Below are 21,945 nucleotides of genomic sequence, written 5' to 3' on the forward strand. Positions count from 1 at the left end.
AAAGCCATCCTGGGATAGTTCTTTAGGCCATAGACTCCATCTGCTGAGCTCTTTCTTGTCCTGAAGGCCTGCTTCGCCTTACATCCGTCACATTTCTTTGAGGCAGGCTGTCTGCGTGCAGCTCTGGCTGGCCTCGGACTCATTCCACAGACCAGGCTTTCTGTGAATTCACAGAGATCCACCAGGCATTCGCCATTGTTCTAGCATCTGAGGGGGTTTTGCAACTGACTTTGAAGCACCACAAAACACACTTAACTCTTCTAGCGAGCCAAGAGCTGGAGCGTAGGCACGAGTGTCCAAATGGAAATAGGCCTTATCAAGACAGGCTTATACGAACTCAAGGGAAAGAAGGAAAAGGAAGGAAGGAAGAGGAAAGAGGAAAGGGAGGGAGGGATTTCCTGGCATGCAGACTTAGGCCTTTAGTTTCAGCACTCAGGAGGTAGAGACAGACCCATCTCTAGGAATTCAAGGCAGCTTGGTCCAGGACAGCCAGGGCTATAGAGAGGGGCTCTGTCTTAAAGTAATAAAATAAAATAAAATAAAATAAAATAAAATAAAATAAACAAAAGGGAAGAACACAGAGGGGGATGGGAAGAAGAAAGCCCTATAGTTATGGTGTTCCTTGCTCACAGCTTAGGGGAAGATCAGAAGATGTTGAGTATCTTTTCCTAAAAACGATTACCACACCAGGCCAAGGCTTTCTGATTAGAGGCACCCAGGAAGCCCTGACAGACAAAACGATCTGGAGTCCTTGGTAGCAACCTCTTTCTTCCAAATGGCTATGGTCTCCGATTCCTGTCTAACTTCTCTACTGGTACTGTGCCCTGGGGTAGACTGTAGGACATGTTGTCATCACTGCTACTGAAAGGACGGAGAACGCTCCCCAGTGCCCAGATGAATCTCCAATGTGTATGAAACGACTGTCCAGAGCCTTGGTCTTCCTCTGGGAAGCTGAGGCCCTAGGCCAGTGAACACTTACATTCTAGTTTATCCTGAGGCCTCCCGGTCTCTATCAGGGACAAGTAACACACGACATCCTTCAGGTACACTATGGGGGCATCGGAGCTTGAAGCCAGAGCATTAGGTTCTCCCCATGGGGCTGCAGCCTCTAGTTCTTCAGATGGTACTTGTGTCTTGATCAGTTTTGATTCTGAAAGACAAAAGGGGGACATCTAGGACCTTCATGCTAGTAAACGATATCCTGCCTATGGTCCCTTCCTTCTCATGGTTGAGGCGAGACTGTTCTGTGGGTGACTTAAGGAATGCAATCGGGGTTGGGGATTTAGCTCAGTGGTAGAGCACTTGCCTAGGAAGCTCAAGGCCCTGGGTTCGATCCCCAGCTCTGAAAAAAAAAACCAAAAAAAAAAAAAAAAAAAAAAGAATGCAATCGACAGACATTGTGGGATGTGGCCGCAGAAATCCAGTCTGCAGTTATTTTCTAGGAAAATTTTTTTTTATCAATTTTGACTCATTTAAGGCTTTATTTCCTTGCAGAAAGTTTGTTCGTTTTCAGAATTTCCAGGAAAGATGGCAGTGAATCCTGGCGATGAAACAGTGAACGAAAATATCGTTTACCGTACGCTCCAAATACTTAATTTGCAGATGTGACTCTGGATGGGCTTCTGCCACATCCGAACCCTTTCTTGGTGGGGAGCTACTGAAGCCTTGAGTAAGCACAACGTTCTCGGTGGATGTATGCTGTTGACGTCAGCCAGCCATGTCAAGGATGGATGTCTCACACCATGGGAGTGACAAAGCCTTCCCCAGGTGAGGCTCAGAGGGATGGTGAAGGCTTCCTCTGGTCCACGAATGAACGATAATGTATGCAGGAAATGATCTCGGTAGCTCCTCCCACCATGTTTACTGCCTGAAGACTGCACCATTTTAGAGACTGCTTCTACTGAGTTAGTGAAGCCCATCTCCTTGTTCAGCAGTATATAATAGTCCTGCCTTCTCGTTTGTCTGATGTAATGATCCCACCTCCCTGTTCAAGTGTATATAATAAACAGTTCGCTGATCTTCCAGGGATGCTGTGGCTTCCCCATCACAGCCTAAATTCTCTAATCCAGCTTTCTGCATCCCTGTGACTGTCATTTCTTCATTTTCATCCCATCACTGTCCCAGGTAGGTCTGTCTCTGTCATGCAAGGACATGGTATGTCATAAAGTTCTACAAATATACTTAATGACCAATGAAGAGATTGACCTCTAAGAGGAAAAACTCTACTGACAATCCATTCTCAGAAAGTAGGAAACTTTAACTACCAAGAAAGTGCAGAAAGGGACTTGCTATATGCTCCACAAGGGAAAGTTTCCCTCATACTCTGCCCCCCAGACCAGAAAATATAAAGTTCATTGTCAACAGGACACGAGGAGTTTTATATCACTATGTGAATTCTATTCTCTGAGGTACATTTTTCTCTTAGCATTGTTACTATGAAAGTAACAGGAAGTCCACCAGAAATCTCTTCATACCCAGTAGGATGCATAACACACAGGAAGCACCTGACCGTGAGATAAAGGTGCCAGTAGGCAGACCAATGTAGGCACTGTGAAGTCAAGAAGCAATAAGTGCCAATAGACAGAGGCAGAGGCAGCCTCCGTGGCACCGACTGCTGGGGAAGGCAGTATCACCACACGCTGTTCAGAGAACCAAAGAGCCACATGCTGGAAGGGAGCATTGACCTCAAGACAGCAGAACCGAGAGAGAAGAAGGCTACCCGTCATGTAGCCCGTCATGGGCTGTGAGGTAGAAAGGAGTCAGCTGTCATTCATAATGGCAGGTCTCTGACCTACAGAGGGCCCATGAAGAGACCAAGATGGAGCCTAGAAGACACAGAAAGGAAATTTCACCCACAAGTCCCAGAGGACCAGGTGTTTGCAGGTAATTTTCTATTGCACAAGACACTAGGATGAGGTAACAGAAGTAGTGATGTGGGGCGACTGAGATGAGATTACTAACACAACCAAACTACCAAGTCATCCTGGGAAGAAAGGCTATGGAACGCCATTAACAGTGATGCAGAAGACAGATGGCCCTCTGCATGGGGGTTCCAGGACCCCGGATTACTACTGTGTGCTCAGGTTATCCATCCATTAAAGCACCGTCGACAGCTTCCACTTTGTCTCCAGCACAGAGTCTCATGGACAGAAGAAGCCTCGAAAGCAAAAGTTTAGAGGACAACGTCTTTCAAGTAGGACCCCTGAGAAAATGGAAGACAAAGGAGAGGTGAGACGCCCCCGGGACGGCCACCTCTGAGCATTTGGAAGACCTTCCCACGTTGTACCAAGGGAGGGGGATCCTGGCATTCTTGGTGAATTGAGGAGCAGATGGGAGCCTGGGAGCCCACAGTGGTTCCATGTAAGACTGGAGCCCAGGGAGCCACACAGACACTAACCCAGAGACATGTAGAAGGCTCCCTTACAACCAGCGCAGACACCTCCACTTCTGCTTAAGTGGTCAATGTTCCTCCCCGGTGAGGAAACTGCCCTGAGGCTCATATGATAACAGGACCTGATGCCCTCTTCTGGCATGTAGGTGTATATGCAGATACAGTGCTCATAAACAAACAAACAAATATCTTTAAAAAACCAAAACCAAACAAAACAAAGAATACTACCCAAGCTATTTTAAAGGAGCTGTATTGCTTCAAGGCCCAAATCAAAGACATCACAAGAGAAGAGGGAAGATTTCAATATTCTTCATGGCGGAGATGCAGAAGCTGTACAATGTTAACTACGACAATGTTATAGTTTCCTATAAACTGAAGTGTGCAGCGTGAGTGCTGGAACGTTACACCTAGCCTTGCGTTCTAAGGTGTTTCCCCAAGGGGAACATGTTCTCCCCGCCACAGCTTACGGAAGAATATTTACAACAAGATTGTAATTCTCCCAAACTGGAGACTAACCAAAGGTCCCTGCCCCCAACAAGTGAGATAATCACGGAAACTGAAATACTAATGAACAACTGAAACATGTTGACTAGTAATACACACAGTCGATTAAACGTCAAAATGACGATGTCCAACAAGAGGAGAGCCAAGGAAGGAAACCCTGCATGAGTCTGCTCACACAGAGCCCAGATGGTGCAGGGACCGTCGGAGTGATGGAAGGCAGATCACAGGCTGCCTGGGAAGGGGCAGGGCTGGAGAAAGGCTGCATCGAGAAATCGCTCAGAGAGGGTGGATGTGCTCATTGGATGTGCTCATTCTCCTGCCTGCCACTGGCTTCTTGCGAATGCGTACGCACTCCGGGAGTGTTTGATCTCACACTTTGAATGTGCAATTTATTTTATGCTGACTACAGTTCAGAGCTATGTAAGAAGAACACGACTCCATTTTTTTTTTGTCCCCTGAAGATGGCTGGATTGGTAGAGTTCTGGGTGGATCGTGAGGCACAGCTCTCATTCATAACAAAATTGGGTTTACTCCTGCGTGGAGACGCTCCGACCCAGGAGGTCTGACCATATCACCCCATTAGTGTCTCTCCTCATGTTTACACATGTAGAATTCTATGTGGGGGCTGCAGGCTGTGTCATCTGCCACCCTATTACTTGCCAGGGTTGATTCAGCTCATCTGGCTGGCTAGACGGGTGTCCCCTTCCTCCCTCGCCACTCCATGGGCATCCCTCCCGAAGCCACGCACTCAGTCTGAAGAGGGTGATCTTCCCTGAATAAAGGAGGACCGGTCTTTGGTCAAGGGTAGACAAGTAGCTGGGTCCTCCTGCTAGGACCTCCAAACAAGCTCTCAAGATCCACATGTGAAATGTCCAAACCTCCAGTCATCTGATACATCCCTCAGCGACCGAGACAAACAGCTTCTTCTACACCACCCAGCTCTCGCCCAGCCCCCTGCTGTAAACCCCTCCATCAAAGTCGCCTGCCTGTTCTGTGTTTGCTTGCGGTCTCTGTGGTACTGGTTGACTTCCAGCTGTGGCAGGGAAGAGAGTTTTGGGACCCTAGCCGTGGGTTTGCACTAAATGGTGGGTGACTTGCTCAGGTAGGCTTACTCTCCAGACTCAACCTGCGTTTGTTTAAGCCTATTAAAGGAGGCCATTGCATTACAACCGAGGTCAAGCGAAAGTAACAAATCTAAGTTCAAAATTATATATGGTCTAGTCCTAATTATGTAAGAAACCTACTGAAAAAAACATACGAGGTCATACACATTTAACTCCAAATATGGTTGAGTTCAATTTTCTTTTTCTTAAAGATGAAAACAATTTGGAGCAGTTCAGGTTTGTAGCAACAGTAGTGGAAGGTACGGAGATTCTGTTCACGTGCCCTGTGGCTCCCTGGGTCCACATACGGTCACGATCAACCTAAACATTGCTGTCTGTGTCCTAACTGGTGGCCCTTCACCGACACACCCTTGTCACTCACAGCCTGCGGCCGATAGCAGTGATCACTGGTGGAACTGTGTGTCCCGTGGGTCTGCACTGAGGCGGAGGCCACAGGCCCATCACTGCAGCACGGAGCAGAGGAACCGCGCTACCCCACCATTGCTCTGGGCTCGGGAATCCATCTCTTCGCCCCGGACTCAGAGCACCACCAATCTTTGTTATCTGTATGGTTCATTGTTTCTCTCTTTTAAGGGGATTTGAAGGTTAGTTCAAGCTGTCTACAGTGTGAGTATACTACTTTTATAACTGGGAAAACAAAGCAAAAAACCCCAAACAAAACCCACAGTATTTCTTTTAGATACTCAGTTTGTGGACTGGTGAGAAATCTCAATAGATTAAGAAATCGAAAACCCCAAGGACCAAAATTCTTCCTTATTGTATCCTGAGCTGACACGATGACGGTGACTCTGGGGGGCTTTTAGTCAAAGCATCCTGTGACAGAGTCATCCTGCCCCTCCTGGGAAGAGGGAGCTGAGGTGGGCTGTGCTACAGCTAAGTATAGAAAGTGCTGTGATTGGTGGAGGCCGTATCCGTGGGCTGTGCTACATCTGAGTGTAGAAAGTGCTGTGATTGGTGGAAGTCATGTCAATCAGAACCTAGCCTCTTGAGGTTTCTACTTGAACAATGGGAAAAGGCTGGGGTTTCCCAGTCAGATGGCCCAATCGCGATTCCAGGACTTGGCTATTGTAGGAAGGGGATCTCTACGAAGCATCTATCTGGTCCCAATTCTTAGTTTTGGTAAACAGAGGCATTAATTAAGCCATGTATTGATGGAGACCTAGCAGAAAGCAGATCATTCTTCTTTAAAGCTCCAGCTTTAAAAAAAAGAAAAACTTTAAATATCTCCCTGGGTCCCCAATTAGATAATTGCCTTTCATGATTTTAACCTGTAGGGCCTGGTGTTTTTCTTCACCATAAACAGGCGAAATGGTGCCTGACAAATCAATTCTCCAGGAGGAAGGAAGTCTGTGGAAGTTTCTCTTTGAGAATGACAGACCTGTTGAGAATGAGAAAGGCCATGTCCAGCTCCAGCAACATCACGTGACCTCTGGTACTGTCACATGACCTCCCACCTGTGACCGTCCTTCTTTGATGCTCACTCTTCGGTCACTAAAACAAACTCTGCCCGTGTTATTTTGGGCCTTAAAGCGTGAAATGGAACTCAAAGATTCCTCTGGAAGTTCCAAATACCCGGTTAAGAAGATCAGGCTGCATGCCTCCTTGCTGGGAGATTAAAAATCTCAAAGCCTTGCCCTCTGCTTCCTGCTGGGAGAATTTTTCCTGTCAGAATTATCCACCAGGACAGCGATATCTACCCTGGACTAGTAGAGCTGATGCAGCGCTGGCAAGATGGAGTGAGCCCACAACCCTGAAGAGCCTTGTCCTGCGGCTGTCACCGAAGCGATCGGGAAGACCCGGATTCTGAGCCCCACAGGCTGCCTTGACAGCCTTCCATTTCTGAAGCGTGCTCTGATTCCCATGTGTAATGTTATTTTTCTCTTCTCCCTCGCCGCAGTCTCCCATTCTCTCCTGCTGTCTCTTTCCAGTTCTTCTCCCTCTCCCCTGCCTCCTAAAGAATTTACTTTTATTATTTTAAATTATGTATAGTGTGCGTGTCTACACATGGATATGTGCTTGTGAGCATCTATGCCCTATCTGATCCTCTGGAGCCTAGGTATAGCCACCTGATGTGGGCGGTAGACGTGAACCTTCCTCTAAAGAGCCCTAGGTGCTGTTAACCACTGAGCCATCTCTGTACTCTCTCCCTCTTCTTTTTAGATGAAGCCTCCATGTTGCCTAGGCTGGCCTTAAACTCAGGGGCTCACAGGAGCTTCTCACCTTTGCCCCCTAAAAGTCGAGAGTACAGCATCTGGCTCCACGGTGAATTTAAGAACAATAACAACAAACCCAAACTAACTTACCAGCCCTTCCGCCAAACACTGAAAGCTTTAAAATGCTTCTAGTTTCCCTCTTGGGACCAGACTGATCAGGGTTGTAGCTAGTGCCCACTGGAAGGGGCTCTCATCCTAGGTCTCTGCTGAAATCGATACTTTTCTCATTTAGCTGTAGAACTCTTACCTACTTTGTCTGACACATAATTGAAAAATGGGACGGAACCACATCCTTGATCCTCAGCGTTCATCCCAAGAGGTGGGATCCACCTTTGTACGTGTATAAATTGTTTCAACAACAAGATCCCATGCAGTAAACACCAGCTGACTTGGAGTCTTTGTATTTGGAACCACAAGAGCAAAGCGCAGAGTCCACAAGTTCATTAGATCAGGATGCTAAGCTGGCCCAGCAGGAGACTGAGGCTGCAGACTCCCAGAGAGTCTGGCTGACTGGAATGGGCTAAGAAACAGTGTTCATCTAGAGCAGTGAGTCTTTGGGGGATGGGGCAATCCTTTCGCAGGGGTTTCCTAAGACCATTGGAGAACACGGTATTTACATTACAATTCATAATGGTAGCAAAGTTACAGTTATGAAGCAGCGATGAAAATGATTTTATGCTGTGTGTGTGTGTTTGGTGCGTGTGTGCGTGTGTGTGTGTGTGAGTGTGTGATGTGTGTATGTGTGTGTATGGTGTGTGTGAGTATGTGTGTATGTGTGTGTGTTGTGATGTGTGAGTGTGTGTGTGTGTGTGTGTGTGTGTGTGTGTTGTAGGGTCACCACAACATGAGGAACTGTATTAAGGAGTGGTAGCATTAGGAAGGTTGAGAACCACTGCTCTAAGTGTTGATATCATTGAGCATTTACTATGGGGCCAGGCACTGTTCTAAACCTTTAGACAATGGCTAACTCATTCAACTTGCATAACAATGCTTATTACCAGCCTGTTCTACCGAGGGGACAGCAAAACAGACTTCGCCCAAACACATCCACGGCTATCCGCTATAGGTAACGACGGAGCTGGGAGTGAGGTCCGGATTCTTAGCCAATGTGTTTTATTGCCTGATCCAGTTTGGGTGGCAATTGAGAGGCCATTTTTATTGGATATGAGAGCAAATGCCAGGGATGGTGAGCATTGCTCTTTCTAGTGCCTGGGTCTGTCCAGAGCCCAGGGAAGTGGCTTCTCATTTATAAACACATCAGGGAAGGCTCCAGATCTGCTGCGTCAGAGTTGGGTCAACGGACTGCAGCAGCTCCACTGTGTACTAACGGACTTGGCACCTTTGCACGGAGCAAACCGCCTGGTTTGCACCTCGCCTCCTTGCTGCGTGCAGGAATTTGATCAGGGATTTGAGGTCGCACAGGTCGGAATTGACTCCCCAGCCCCACAAGTCTCTTTGGCTCTGTTATGTGATGGAAGCACCATAAATGTGAAGTCAGAGGAAAGGAAATAAGCAGGTACCCAGCCGACAGCTCTTCAAAACCAACGTTTGCTGGCTCCTTTGGGCAACTATTAGAAACCGTCTAACTTGTTAAAAATGACGTATGCATTTCTTTTTCTTAAATTAAAATTTAACTTAATTTTATGTGTGTGTGTGTGTGTGTGTGTGTGTGTGTGTGTGTGTGTGTGTGTGTGTGTTTTCCTGCATGCATGCCTGGTGCCTGCCTGTGGAGGCGAGAAAAGGAAACCAGAAAGTCCCACACCATTGTGAGCTGGCATGCGGGTGCTACTATTCCAACAAGGGTGCTTAGCCTGAGTAGCCAGTGCTCTTAACTGCTGGAGTGTCCCTCCAGCCCCCCCATTTGCACTTTCTGTTGTTCAGTCAGGATGTACTCTTACACACCTGCCCTACCCTCTCCAGCCATTCACTGGTAAGATACAGAATCATGCATGCTTCTGCCTGCGAGCCGTATCTTAGCAAACTCCCCTTCCCAGGCCCCTGGAGGGGGCTCCTCCCCACCCTAGCAAAGACACTTGTCGGGAGTAAACATCTGGCAACCTGTCCCAGGTCTTGACCTGCTCTGTTCCAGAACAAGGGAGGTAAGAACCTTTACTGAGCGGTAGAATCCCTCAGTTACATGGATAAAAAGGAATAGAGAGGCAAAGATTAAAACAGAGACAGAAGGAACACCCATTCAGAGCCTGCCCCACATGTGGTCCATACATATACAGCCATCCAATTAGACAAGATGGATGAAGCAAAGAAGTGCAGGCCGACAGGAGCCGGATGTAGATCGCTCCTGAGAGACACAGCCAGAATACAGCAAATACAGAGGCGAATGCCAGCAGCAAACCACTGAACTGAGAATAGGACCCCCGTTGAAGGAATCAGAGAAAAAGAACTGGAAGAGCTTGAAGGGGCTCAAACCCCATATGAACAACAATGCCAAGCAACCAGAGCTTCCAGGGACTAAGCCACTACCTAAAGACTATACATGGACTGACCCTGGCTCCAACCTCATAGGTAGCAATGAATAGCCTAGTAAGAGCACCAGTGGAAGGGGAAGCCCTGGGTCCTGCCAAGACTGAACCCCCAGTGAACGTGATTGTTGGGGGGAGGGCGGCAATGGGGGGAGGGTGGGGAGGGGAACACCCATAAAGAAGGGGAGGGAGGGGGGTTAGGGGGATGTTTGCCTGGAAACCGGGAAAGGGAATAACACTCGAAATGTAAATAAGAAATACTCAAGTTAATTAAAAAAAAAAAAAAAAAAAGGAGCTGACGCTTAGTCCCTCCTCCTCCCCAACCTCAGGTCCCACTGTCTTACCGGTGTCTGGAGCGCAGGCAGCATCCGCTTTGGCAGTGCTCTCCGCATTAGAATCTAGGGAACAAAAGAGCAGCGTAAAGGCCAGTCCACGTCCCCCAGACTCTTAGAGGGGCGTGCAGGGAACCTTCCCGTGGGTTCTGGTTCATGAAGCTTGTATTCGTAACCCAGGATTACTGTCAGCTTGGCTCATGGTCTCTGAAACTCCAGTAAGACCCTGGCCACGACTTCCTGTCCCCTGACAGTCCCTGATTAGTCCTGGCTGGGACGTGTGCCAAACGTGCTCTAACTGTGGACCGAAGCCTCCTTGAAAGGCTCTTCTTTTTCTGCCACATGCTAGTTTGTGGCCCCTCTTGCCCCATTCTATTCTCTGACCCTGGGTGGTGACAGAATGGCCCCCTCTTTATCCCTCTTGCTGAAGGACTCACCAGACACAAGTTCCAGTGAGGGTTTAGAAACAGAGGAGTCCCTACCCCTTAGTCTCCCTTCTGCTCCCTCCTTAAGGAAGTTACTATGCTCTGGTGCCCCTTTAAGTGTGCTGCTTGTGCCCGTTGCCAAGGGTTACAGCTGTTCAGCATCCTCCCGTCTTGGGGAAAGCTGGACCTTGTACCTGAGACATTGGGCTCACTACTGCTGGCCCCCTCCTTTGGGTGGTCAGGTGTCTCTTGTCTGGGCTTCTGGCTGAAGGCCAGGAAGAGGTTTGTGCTCAGTGGCTGAGGAAGATCCACCTCCAGGTATGCCCTCATGAACAGCTTGAAGACATCATAGCTAATGGGCTGAGGAGGGCAAGAAGAGAGAAGTCAATAGCAGGAAGGGAGAGGCTGCTGAAGGAGAGAAAGGGAACAGGGTGATGGCTGGTGAGGCAGGCCAATGGGAGTGATGGAAGTGAAGGGGTTGGTAGGGGCAGGAATGAAAAGACAGGGGGGAGACAGAGAGTCCAAGGAACAGGAGACGGGGGTGGGACAAAGACAAGGAAAACATGGAGGCTGGCTGTCAGACACAGTAGCAGAGTAGGGTTCTGTAATAGGTTATGCTTTGGTCTAGGTTTGGATTAAAAGTGGGGGTGATAGCCCCCCTGAGACTCAGGGACTACTGTGAAAGAAGAGAGAGTCTAAGAGTCAGATGTTGGTTCACAAGAGTAAAACACTGCTCTTCGGACATTACAGGTGTCACTAACTCAGTAGCCATGGTTGCCTGCCCAAGACCTGCGTAGGATACAGCCAGTTAATGTTGCAGACCTGAGAGGAGATGGGCTCATGCGTCCTCACCCTAGCGAAGGAGGTACAGACAGTTGTTGGCGTGTTGGGAAGTAAGTCAATTTTCATTAAAGGTGTGGTCCCCAGTAGGTCTACCACGCTTCTGTGAATGGTCCTACACCCATGAGTATATGAGCAGCACAAGCTAGACTTCGTAGGTCATCAAGCAATAGAGAACACAATGCTGCAAAGGGGGAGGGGAGGAGGGAGGACCTCAGAGGAGTTAGCGGGAGGAGTAGGGATGAGTATAACCAAAACATACCGGATGTAAGTATGAAATTCTCAGAGGATTAGCAAACCGCATAAAGGTTAAAAGGTGGTCTTCATAAATAATGAGCTCTACGGATCTGCCTTTGCCTAGGCACATGTGAAGGTCTATGGACCAGAGATTCAGTCAGGGCTTGAAAATTCTGGTTAAGATGAAGAAGGATGAGGTAGAGAGCAGGATGGAAAGAAATGTCCTTTTGTGCTTATCGTGATGCGGTTTTCTGATTCTTGGGGTCAGGTCTCAGAAAACAGGAGAGGCTGGGGAGTAAAGGGCAGGCTCAGCCCTGGAGTGCTTATGCAATTCTCATTTTCCCTAGACAGATCCCGCGATCAAAAGCAATTGTGTGCGTCTGGCTCAGCTGTGACCCAGAATGTGTCATTGTGACGGCTTCGGGCATCGAGGGAAGCAGGAAGCTAAGGACGGAAGGCAGAAGCAGGGGGCATGGCAGAAACTAGATGCTGTCCCTGTTGTGTCTCTCTCAGAACAGCCTGGCATCTGGTCCCAGGCTTTGAGCATCCACACCCTCAGCAAACACTCACCAACAATGACAACAACAGTTTGCTGGGAGTCATCGCTCGCTGGCTTGCGCTTTCATGGCGCTGGAGCGTCGTCAAATCACAGAAGCTTCTGGAAACCATTTGAGGTGCTGGCTGTTGTGCTGCTTCTGTGCATAATAATGGCCAGGAGGATAGAATCCCGTTTTTGGAAACCTACTTGGTGCTGTCTGGCAAATGCTGATAGCATTTACATGTTCTAGGGTTTCGGTAAGCCTTCTCAGAATCAGGAGCCGACTCACATGTGTGGAGTCAGGTATGGGCTCCTCTGGGAACTCACGACCGTTCTCTGCTTAGTCCAGACTCAGAGAACCCAGCACATGGATGATCGATATTTACTGTGACAGCGATTTGGCTCTCTGTGTCCCTTTTCTGTCCCAAGTCTCTGAGGATTGGCTGCATCTTCTGCCTGTCTCTGGAGCTTTAATTTTTCAAAGTCTACTTTTAATGATGGCTCATAAACGCTTTAACCTGCCTTCTAGCTCACCATCCACCAGAGGTAATGAAACGAAAAGAAAGGATAAGGGGAAGGTGGACCTGTTTGGAAATGGTTCTTTGGAGCAAATCGCATTTGTGTTGTCAGGGAATCAGTAACGGATTCCCTGACAGAAACAGTTCATGGATACACTAGCAGTCCAGTTCGGTATGGCGAAAGCGGCGGCAAAACCTAGCACGAAGAGTCAGGCCCCAGCAGAAGCAGCACAAGTCAGCAGGAGAGAGCAGGATCACCAGGAACACCAGGAAAAGTTCTCAGGTGTGCCTCTCTCAACTAAGCCAAGATTAACAAAGCCTCAAGACCAAGAAGCATTTGACTAGGTAAGCAAGCCAAGCTCAGCCTGTGTCATTGTCTGATGCGTCCTAATTATACTCCCTCTAAACACCACGTGTCCTCCATGGGCCTGGTCTCACCACGTGTCTTGTCTTAGCACACGAGTCTGTCTCAGCTGACATCACTCTGCCAATCAGCCTGAGCTGCCAGCACACCACCAGAAGCTTTTTTTTGTGTATTTCTCTCCACGGAGTCTTGACAAAAGGACCTCAGCTACACAATGTAAGGTGGACCAATACATATGTGTCGTTAGCGGGCCCTTCCATGCGCTCGCTTTAGCAGAACATCCTTTTACCTATGTCTACTTCAAGAAAACACTCACTCCTTCAAATGCTTGCCGCAGCAAACACCATCCCACACAACTGACTTTCCAAAGAACCCTTACGTTTGCACTTCATGTCTCTCTCTGTATCTACAGTATCATTACCTCAGGCCACCGTCTGCTTACATTCTCAGCTCCTTCCCAGGACACAGCATCAAAGTCACTTCCTCTCCTCTCCAGGTGTCACCGTCCTCTACGACCTTGCTTCTGTCCTCACTGTCTCTGATGGCATCTTCCATCGTTTGATTGTCTCCTACCAGCAAGCGCTTTGTCCTGAGGAATCCTTCCTCCCTTCACCTTTGATTTCTGCAAAGAACCCGCATTGGCCTTCCTTTCACAGTGAACTCCATTCTGCTTGGGTTCCTGCCTCTTGCCCGTGAACTTCCTTCCTCGGAGGTCCTGAGCATGGATGTCCTCAACCCAGCTGTCTAGTTCCATTCTTGGGCTGTTATGAACAGGACAAAAACAAGCATGGTGTGCAGAGTCCCCCTGTGACGGATATGGAATCCTCTGGGGATGTGTGCAGGCGTGCTGTGGCCAGTCCACTCAGCCAAGCCCCACCTCTGCTCTCAGGCATGTGATGCTCTGTGAACTTCAGCAATTGTCAGTGCCTGACCAGAAGAGCTCGAGTTCTAAGCCTCCCTGGCCTCCTCCTTCGTTGGGACCCTATTCCTGACTGTCATTTCTGCTAATACCAATGATACGGCTCCAAACTCAGCTTTGACCTCTCAGTGACCTAGAACTGGGTCTTGTCCCTTCACCTGGCATAATTAGTTCCTTTGCAGTAGCTGCCACACACACATATGCCCATTCTAGGTCCCTTGTACCATTACCAGAGTCTGACTCCATTTTCACGTATTTTAGCCAGATCATTGCAGTGTCTCTTTTCTTATAAACTTACTTATTTAAAAGAATTATCTTATGTGTCTCAGTGTTTTACCTGCATGCGCATATGTGTGGCAAGTGTGCGTCTCATACTTATGGATGCTAGAAGAAGGCATCAGATATCCTGGATCGGGAGTAACAAGTTACAGATAGTCCTGGACCACCGTGTAGAAGCTGAGACTAAAGCCTGGGTCCTCTGTGAGAGCAACACGTGCTGTAAACGCCAAGCCATCCTTCCAGCCCCTGCAACACCACTGAAGGCATCTGTGTTTCCCCTTCCTCTGTTGCTCCTCCCGTCTGCTATACTCAGTCCTGTCACGTTGGTTTCCCCAAAGCACGACTGCGAGACGATTGATTTCCTACTCAAAAAGTCTCCGCGGCTTCTGATTGCCCATGGGAGTTGAGAGCTGCTTCTGCATGACCGATCTCCTGTGTTGTACGACATAACATGCGTACAGAACAGAAGCTCAGGTGAACCCACGGGAATAGAAATAGAAGATTAAACATATATTAATAGATGGGTAATGTTGCTATAGTCCAGTCTGTCATCCGAGGTACTTATGTGTTTTCTGGGACCTTTGGAATTCAGAACCTTGTCTATAATTCCACTCCGGCTAAGGTGTGGGCTCACTTCAAACTCCCTGCCCATCTCCCATTTTCTCTTGTTCTCTGTTACGTGTAACTACATATCCTGTCTGCCCAGTCCCCTAGCTTTTTCCTGAGTAAGCTCCGCAACCCACCTCTTTCTTTAATTGTTAAAATTCTGCGATGCTTCAAAGCCCAATCCAGGTGTCTCCTCTGCCTGAAACCCGGTGTGTGGGATTTTGTGCATCAGAATTTCTTTAATGTGCACTTTGGTTCCTGCCTTTGAAACTCATGCATGCTGTTCTGGATTAATATAGCTAGTTGTTGTGACACGTTCTCAGACTGGATCTGGAACTCCTGCGTGATGATGAGAGTCTCATTTCATTTTCCTGAACCATTCATCCAAGTACTTCCCAATAGATATTGGCTTCAGAGTTGGGACACATTAAAGGAATGGCCTGCTGGAATCACACACACACACACACACACACACACACACACACACACACACACACATAATGATGTGGGGTCTAAATATATACATATATATATATATATATGGATATATGGGAGGAGATGGAGGGAAGGGGGAAAAGAGAGAGAGAGAGAGAGAGAGAAGACAGACACAGACATACAGATAGAAAGACAGAGAGACAGATAGAGAGATAGAGGGAGAGAGAAAGACAGAGACAGAGACAAAGAGAGAGAGACAAACAGGGGTAGAGACGGATAGAAAGACAGAAAGACAGACAGACATAGACACATACACACAGATAGAGAGAGGAAGAGAGAGGGGTAGGGGTAGAGACACAGAGAGAGACACACATACATACACAGAGAAAAAGAGATAGGGAGAAAAAAGAGGGAGAGAAAGGGAGGGAGGGAGGAAGGGAGAGAGAGAGAGGAGAGAGAGACAGACAGACACAGAGAGAGGAGAGACAGACACAGACACATACACACAGAGAGATAGAAAGACAGAGAGATAGAGAGATAGAGAGAGGGAGAGATAAATACAGAGACAAAGAGAAACCTAGAGACAGACAGACAGAGGTAGAGACGGATAGAGAGACAGAAAGACAGACAGACACAGACACAGACACACAGAGAGGCAGAGAGGGAAAGAGAAGGGTGGAGGTAGAGACAGAGACACACACACATACATACACGGGGAAAAAGAGATAGGTAGAAGAAAGAGGGAGAGAAAGGGAGGAAGGGAGGAAGGGAGGGAGAGAGGGAGAGAGAGAGAGAGAGAGAGAGAGAGAGAGAGAGAGAGAGAGAGAGAGAGAGAGAGAGAGAAGACCAGGCACAGTGCTGGGCACTAATGAAGAACACTGAGTGAGACAGAGACTCAGTGTTCTAGGTGTAGAACTAAAGGTATTGAAATGACTGTGATGCATGGTCAGCAGTGCTGCGTGACACAGCACAGGGACAGGCCTTAGAGACCTTAGAAAGTTACGATGAGCAAATTCACAGTCCAACCCCAGCATCCTCTGGAAAACGGAATGGCCTAGAATCAACACAGAATATTCGAATCAGAAATTCCTTTGATGATCTGGCTTTTCTTATGCCCTGGGTGCTGGGACCTGTAGTGACTTGTCCCAGTCCACTAGAGGCGGGACTAACCAGAAGCCAGATCTTTGTATCCTACTGTTTTTGTCACAGGTCCCTGGGCTGGTGGAGGGCTCCCAGCCACTCCCTCCAAACAGCACACATGCAGTCAGTGAGCAGGGGAGAGTGACTGTGCTCTCCTCTAACGGTGAGAAACAGGATAGATAGTGACTGCTTGGTAAATGTTTAGTGGGTGACCGGGTAGGGAGGAGTTGAGTATTATGCCCAAACTAGACACCAGCCAATAGGAGGACCGATGGTAAGCAATGACCACCTTCATCATTCGTGTTCTCTCAGGAACCGCAAAGCCATGAAGCATCCAGCCAGGCAACTGCTATTGCTGAAACTGTTTTGAGGGATCCCTGTAATTTGGATCCAGGTCTCCAGGGAGGAGAGAAGCTGGGGAACCTGCTGTGTATCAGGCATGAGACAATGGTGTGAGCTAGGGCTTTAACCCTCTTCCTGCAAGCCTGCTCTTGGCCAGCTAGAACCTGTGCCTCGTGTCTGAGTACCACGAAGTCACCACTACCTGTGTTTACTCTGCTGGGCTTTCCCCTCTCTCTAGCTGTCACCGATGCTCTGCTCTTCTCAGCAGAGGATCTCTTAGCTATGAAAGCCAGGACATGCTCATCATGGCCAGACCTGCTACTCTGCAAATTTCCATTCCTCTTCTAGCTTCTCCAGCAACCTGCCCCTGCCCACAGCTAAATCCTTTCTCACAAGACATTTTAGCAACAGGAAGCCATCGAGCTCAAGAGAAATGACACCCTCGTTGTTTTCTCAACCCCATGGAGTGACATTACACCTACCAGAAGTCAAGCACACCCTGTGAGAGAATAAAACCCGGGTGATGGGAGCTCCCCTGGGGATGGTGCAGGGCCAGGCATACAAAGAGAGAGGGCCAACCCTGAGGGGTGTGAGGGCGGCTGCACACTCTGTGATAGACAAGCTCCCAGCTTCTCAGAGCTCCTGTTGGCCTTCACACCCCGTGGTGGCCCTGACCAAATTGTTCCCCTCCCACACATCAGCCCCCAGGCAGACAGGCTGATTACCAGCCCCTGCCAGTCTTTGTTCCCTGGCTTTGAAGTTGGAGGCAGGAGGTGTGTGGCAGCAAGTTCTTTGGTGCTCTGCATGGCTTCCCATCAGGAATGCTCTTGGAAGAGGTGTGGTCTCTTTCTGTTCTGTCAACCACCCTCCCACTTCTTTCTCCCAAGTCATTGGTGTTTTAGGCCAGTCCCGTCTCAGGTATGCCTTGAGAACACAGTCTCTGCGACTTCGTTCAGGGCTGCCGGAGGAGAAAACCTTGGCTGGGGTTTGTTGACTGAATGTAAGAACGCAGCAGCCTCTCCCCTCGTTAATTTTGTTGAGATGCTGCTTCGTTTTCCCACTAAGTCTCCATAAAATGAGCGAGGGACAGAGGAGAGCGAGGAGGGGATGGGGATTAGACCTAAAGCGATAAAACGTCCTGTAAAGAATTCAGTGTTTTCCAACGTTTTCCTCTTTTGATTCACTCACCGGCTGTCTCCAAACTTTTAATATTCTCATTAGCTTCAGTTCACAGATGAGAGGACTAAAATTCAATAAGACATCAGAGGATCACATTGCCAGGTGACAACAAGGGCTAGCCTAAATCAACACGATTCAGGGACCGAGACTCAAACGTAACCCTGCCAGCACAGGTGGACACCGGGCTTCACCATCTTTGTATCCTCTGCAGAGCCCAGCACGGTGCCTGCCTACCCAAGGAATGTTAATGCCTTGAACTTCAAAATGGGAAGAGGCCTCATGGGAAGGGGCCTCACATTCATTTCCTCATTCAGAAAGTGTTTGTCAAACGCTTGCTAGGAGCCAAACACTCTCCTGGGTTCTGGAGGCCGAAAGCGGTGAGCAAATATGTTCTAGTGAGAGAGGCAGGGAGTTAATTAAGTGAATTAGTTAGCATGACAGATGGAGCACCGAGAAAACAGAGCAAAGCAGTAGGGTAGGAAGTGTGAAGAAGGAAACCTTCACACTTGGGTAAAGACTCCGGCAATCACCGGGAAGGTGGTTTGAGCATCCACTTGAAGGAGGTGAAGAAAGAGAGGGTGGATGTGTCAGAGGACACCCCAGGAGAGGAAGGGCAAGTGAAGGGGCGCTGAGGTTACAGGGAAAGGAGCATCAAGGAGGTTAATGTGGCCGGAGGGACTGAGGCATGGGGAGTAGCGAGGAGTAAAGCTGGAGAGTAGAGGAGGTCAGATGGACGTGGGTAGGGCATCGCTAACACATGTTCTAACAGGCTGTGCAGGGTGTCTGTGGAGAGCCCTATGAGGACACTGCCAGGGTCTGAGCAGAGGGTGTGGATGGAGTGGGTCAAGGAGCCAGGCAGGAGGTGAGATGTGGATCTCCATTAAAGGTAGATGTGGCGGAGTTCTCTGCCGAACTGGATGAGGAAGTAAGAGTAAGGGTAATCAATGTGAAGCGCTGGAATCAATGATGATTACGGGCTCTTAGGTTAATTGCTCAGTTATTAGCCTATTGTAATCGAGTTGTCATGGACTGACTGCTGGAGAACCATGCGTTACAGGAGAAGATCGGGGACATCCGTTTAGCTCGCAGTAAGTTCGAGGTATCTAATTTTCAGGCGGAAATGTTGAGGGTAGAAGACAAAGGAAAACCCAAGAGCGTGGTGTCCTGGGATCAAATGGTGAAGATGAAGGAGGACTTGACAGACTGCACCCAAAGCCATTGAACACCACAGTGAGATTCAGTCACATTACATCTTGACTAGTGGCTATCAGTGATGGAGTGGCAGTGCACGCTGCGTGAAGGATTCTGAAGAAAGTCAGAGAGAATTTGGAGGCAGTGCATACAGACATATAAAAAATATTTTAATAGAGGAGAAATGATACCCTTTGTGTCACAGGGGAGAATCTAATGGGTACAGGCAGAGTGCTGGGGAGAATATAGGGATGGGGAGAATGGAAAAAGGATGGGGAGAGTTCTTGATTCATCAATGCCCACCAATAATCCAGACACAGGAGGAGCAGAATTAGAGTCAGATCGGAGCACAGACAGCTCACCCACAGTGACGGCACAGGGCACACAGGTCAGGGAGCCTGCCCGGGAGTTTGGTTTCTGTTTTCTCAGTTGTTAATCAAGGATGGAGAGAGGGGGAGGAGGACAAACCATGAGCAAAAGAAGCAAGATGGAGTCTTGTAGGACAACGTGGGCATGTGAAGGGAACGGCAAACCCAGATGGTGTGGGTGGTTCGACTGAGAAGAGGGTGGGGTGGGGGTGAGGGTGGGGGTGGGGTGGGGTGGGGTGGGGGTGGAGTGGTGGGACTGAGGTCTTAGCAAGGTCTTCAAGGGAAGTGGAGACACCAGCAGGGAAAGGTTGGAGCCATACTTAAAGGACTTGAAATGGAGATAGCCTTACCTTGTGTGGGTCATATTGCTTGAGGCTTCCACTTTCATTAAACTCAGCCAACACATCTTTTATCTTCTTGGAGGAATCTGGAGAGACACAATCCAAATGGAAGACACAGGTAAGCTGCTAATGAAACTCAGGCCAGGCAAATTCTGCCTACACACAGTGTGATGGAGCATCCTGCAGGGCCACAAGCAGAGGTGTCCTGTCTGTTCACACAGATATCCTTTCCCTTATTCCCAGCCTGCGCGTGTGCATGTGTGTGTGTGTGTGTGTGTACATGTATGTGCGTGTGTGTATGCATGTGCATGCGTGTGTACATGTATGTGCATGTGTGCATGCATGTGTGTGTGCGTGTGTGTATGCATGTGCATGTGTGTATGCATGTGCATGTGTGTGTACATGTATGTGCATGTGTGCATGCATGTGTGTGTGTGTGTGTGTGTGTGTGTGGGTCAGAAGGGAGTGTCAGGTCCGCTGGAGCTGTAGTTACAGGTGCCATAAACCATTTGATGTGGATGCTAGGAACTGAATTTAGGTTCTTTTTTTTTTCTTTTTTTCAGAGCTGGGGACTGAACCCAGGGTCTTGCGCTTGCTAGGCAAGTGCTCTACCACTGAGCTAAATCCCCAATCCCCTGAATTTAGGTTCTTACCTTCTGCTCTAAACCTCGGGGCCAGCTCCTCGTGTTTCCAAAACACCCATGTGATCAGATCCCGACTGGATCTATGAGAGGATTACCACTCTCACAGAACCCTCTTCCCTTGGGTTCAGCCCGTGGTGATCTGATGTAGCCCAGTTCTTTCACCACTCTCCCAGCTTTTTAGTCATATAAGGTATTTCCAGAATTTCCCCAGCATATTGTATATTCTCCCATGGCATTTTTCTCTGCTTTTCATATTCTCTCAGTCTTTGGTGTCTTGTCTAAGTCAGCTTCTAGTTAAACCTTCCTTTGGGGCAGTTATTCTGACCCCTGGCTCCTGCACGGCTGGCACACAGCTCTGTTACGGCATCATCATATGGCCATCTATTATTTATTACCTTGTCTTTCTTGATGACCCTTTCCTAAATTGTGTATTTTAGGAATAAAAATGGACTTGTTGAATTTATTTACATTTATTCTCCCTGGCTCCCTTTGACCCCTTTCCTTCCCTCAATGATTTGGGGGCCAGAGAAGTTTTTTTTTTTTCCCTTTACCCAAGTTAAAAAGAGAAGAAAATTGGTGTAGGGAAAAGCTCAGTCAATGGAGTGCTTGCTGTCCTCAGGGGCCTAGGTGTGACCCTGAGAACGTGGATACACTTATAGAGCAACATCCGAGGGTGACCTCTGGTCACTATACACACACGCACTCACATGTATATTCACCTACATGAACACACATACACACACAAACATGCACATCCCATTCCCCCAAAGCACATGAAGGGTGTCATGCTAGACTGGAGTGCAGCAAAAGGAGTTTCTGGGGGCCATGAGGGAGCCTCTGGAACAACTGAGGATGTCTGAGGTACTGTAATAGCTACTTGGTCTTTCCATATCAAACCATATATACTGGGTCTATATCTGACACAGGACACATTCTAAGCATGTACACGAATGTGCAAACATCTGAGTGAAATCTATTAATTTTTTCTGAGACGCGGTCTGAAGTAGCCCAGGCTTGCTCTCTAGGCTTGCTTCTAACTCAGTATGTAGCCGCAGATGACTTGAATTCCACCATCCCAGTGCTGGGCTTACAGGACTGTACCACGATCTTGGCTTCAGAGTAAAAGTTCAGAGCATTAAAAACCTTGTTAGCATTCAGGAATGGGAGGTAGGGCAGTCAGGAATCAAGCTAGCTTTGGCCGCATAGTGAGTTTGACCTGGTCTGGAGTATGTAAGACATTGTCTCAAAATACTCATCAAACCAAACCAAACCAAACCAAACCAAACCAAACCAAACCAAACCAAACCAAACCAAACCAAACCCTGAGCTGAGTGTGGTAGTTTACACCTGTAATTTCAGGACCTGAGAGACTGAGGCAAAAGAATCCAGACTCTCAGGCAAACTTGGGCTACATTCAGAGACCGTATAACAGAGAGACAGACAGACAGACAGACTGACTGACTCCCACACTTCTCAAAACAACAGCAAAGCACATAAAGACCCACCAACCCCACACCTCTAAAAAAAAGAAAAAA

At 48.3% G+C, this 21,945-nt stretch overlaps 1 protein-coding gene across 2 annotated transcripts in view; it reads right to left on the reverse strand.

The window, feature by feature from the left end:
- Dgkg (diacylglycerol kinase gamma) overlaps positions 1–21,945 on the reverse strand; it is a 155,211-nt gene that overhangs the window by 123,314 nt on the left and 9,952 nt on the right. For both annotated transcript variants that reach the window (XM_032900015.1, XM_032900014.1), the window contains exons 2-5: positions 19,776–19,852; positions 10,664–10,829; positions 10,057–10,110; positions 980–1,150 (exon numbers count right to left, since the gene is read on the reverse strand). In XM_032900015.1, coding sequence (XP_032755906.1) covers positions 980–1,150; positions 10,057–10,110; positions 10,664–10,829; positions 19,776–19,852 — 468 coding nt within the window. The remainder of the gene's footprint in view (positions 1–979; positions 1,151–10,056; positions 10,111–10,663; positions 10,830–19,775; positions 19,853–21,945) is intronic.

The sequence above is a fragment of the Rattus rattus genome, chromosome 4 (assembly GCF_011064425.1).
Source record: "Rattus rattus isolate New Zealand chromosome 4, Rrattus_CSIRO_v1, whole genome shotgun sequence".
Lineage (NCBI taxonomy): Eukaryota > Metazoa > Chordata > Mammalia > Rodentia > Muridae > Rattus > Rattus rattus.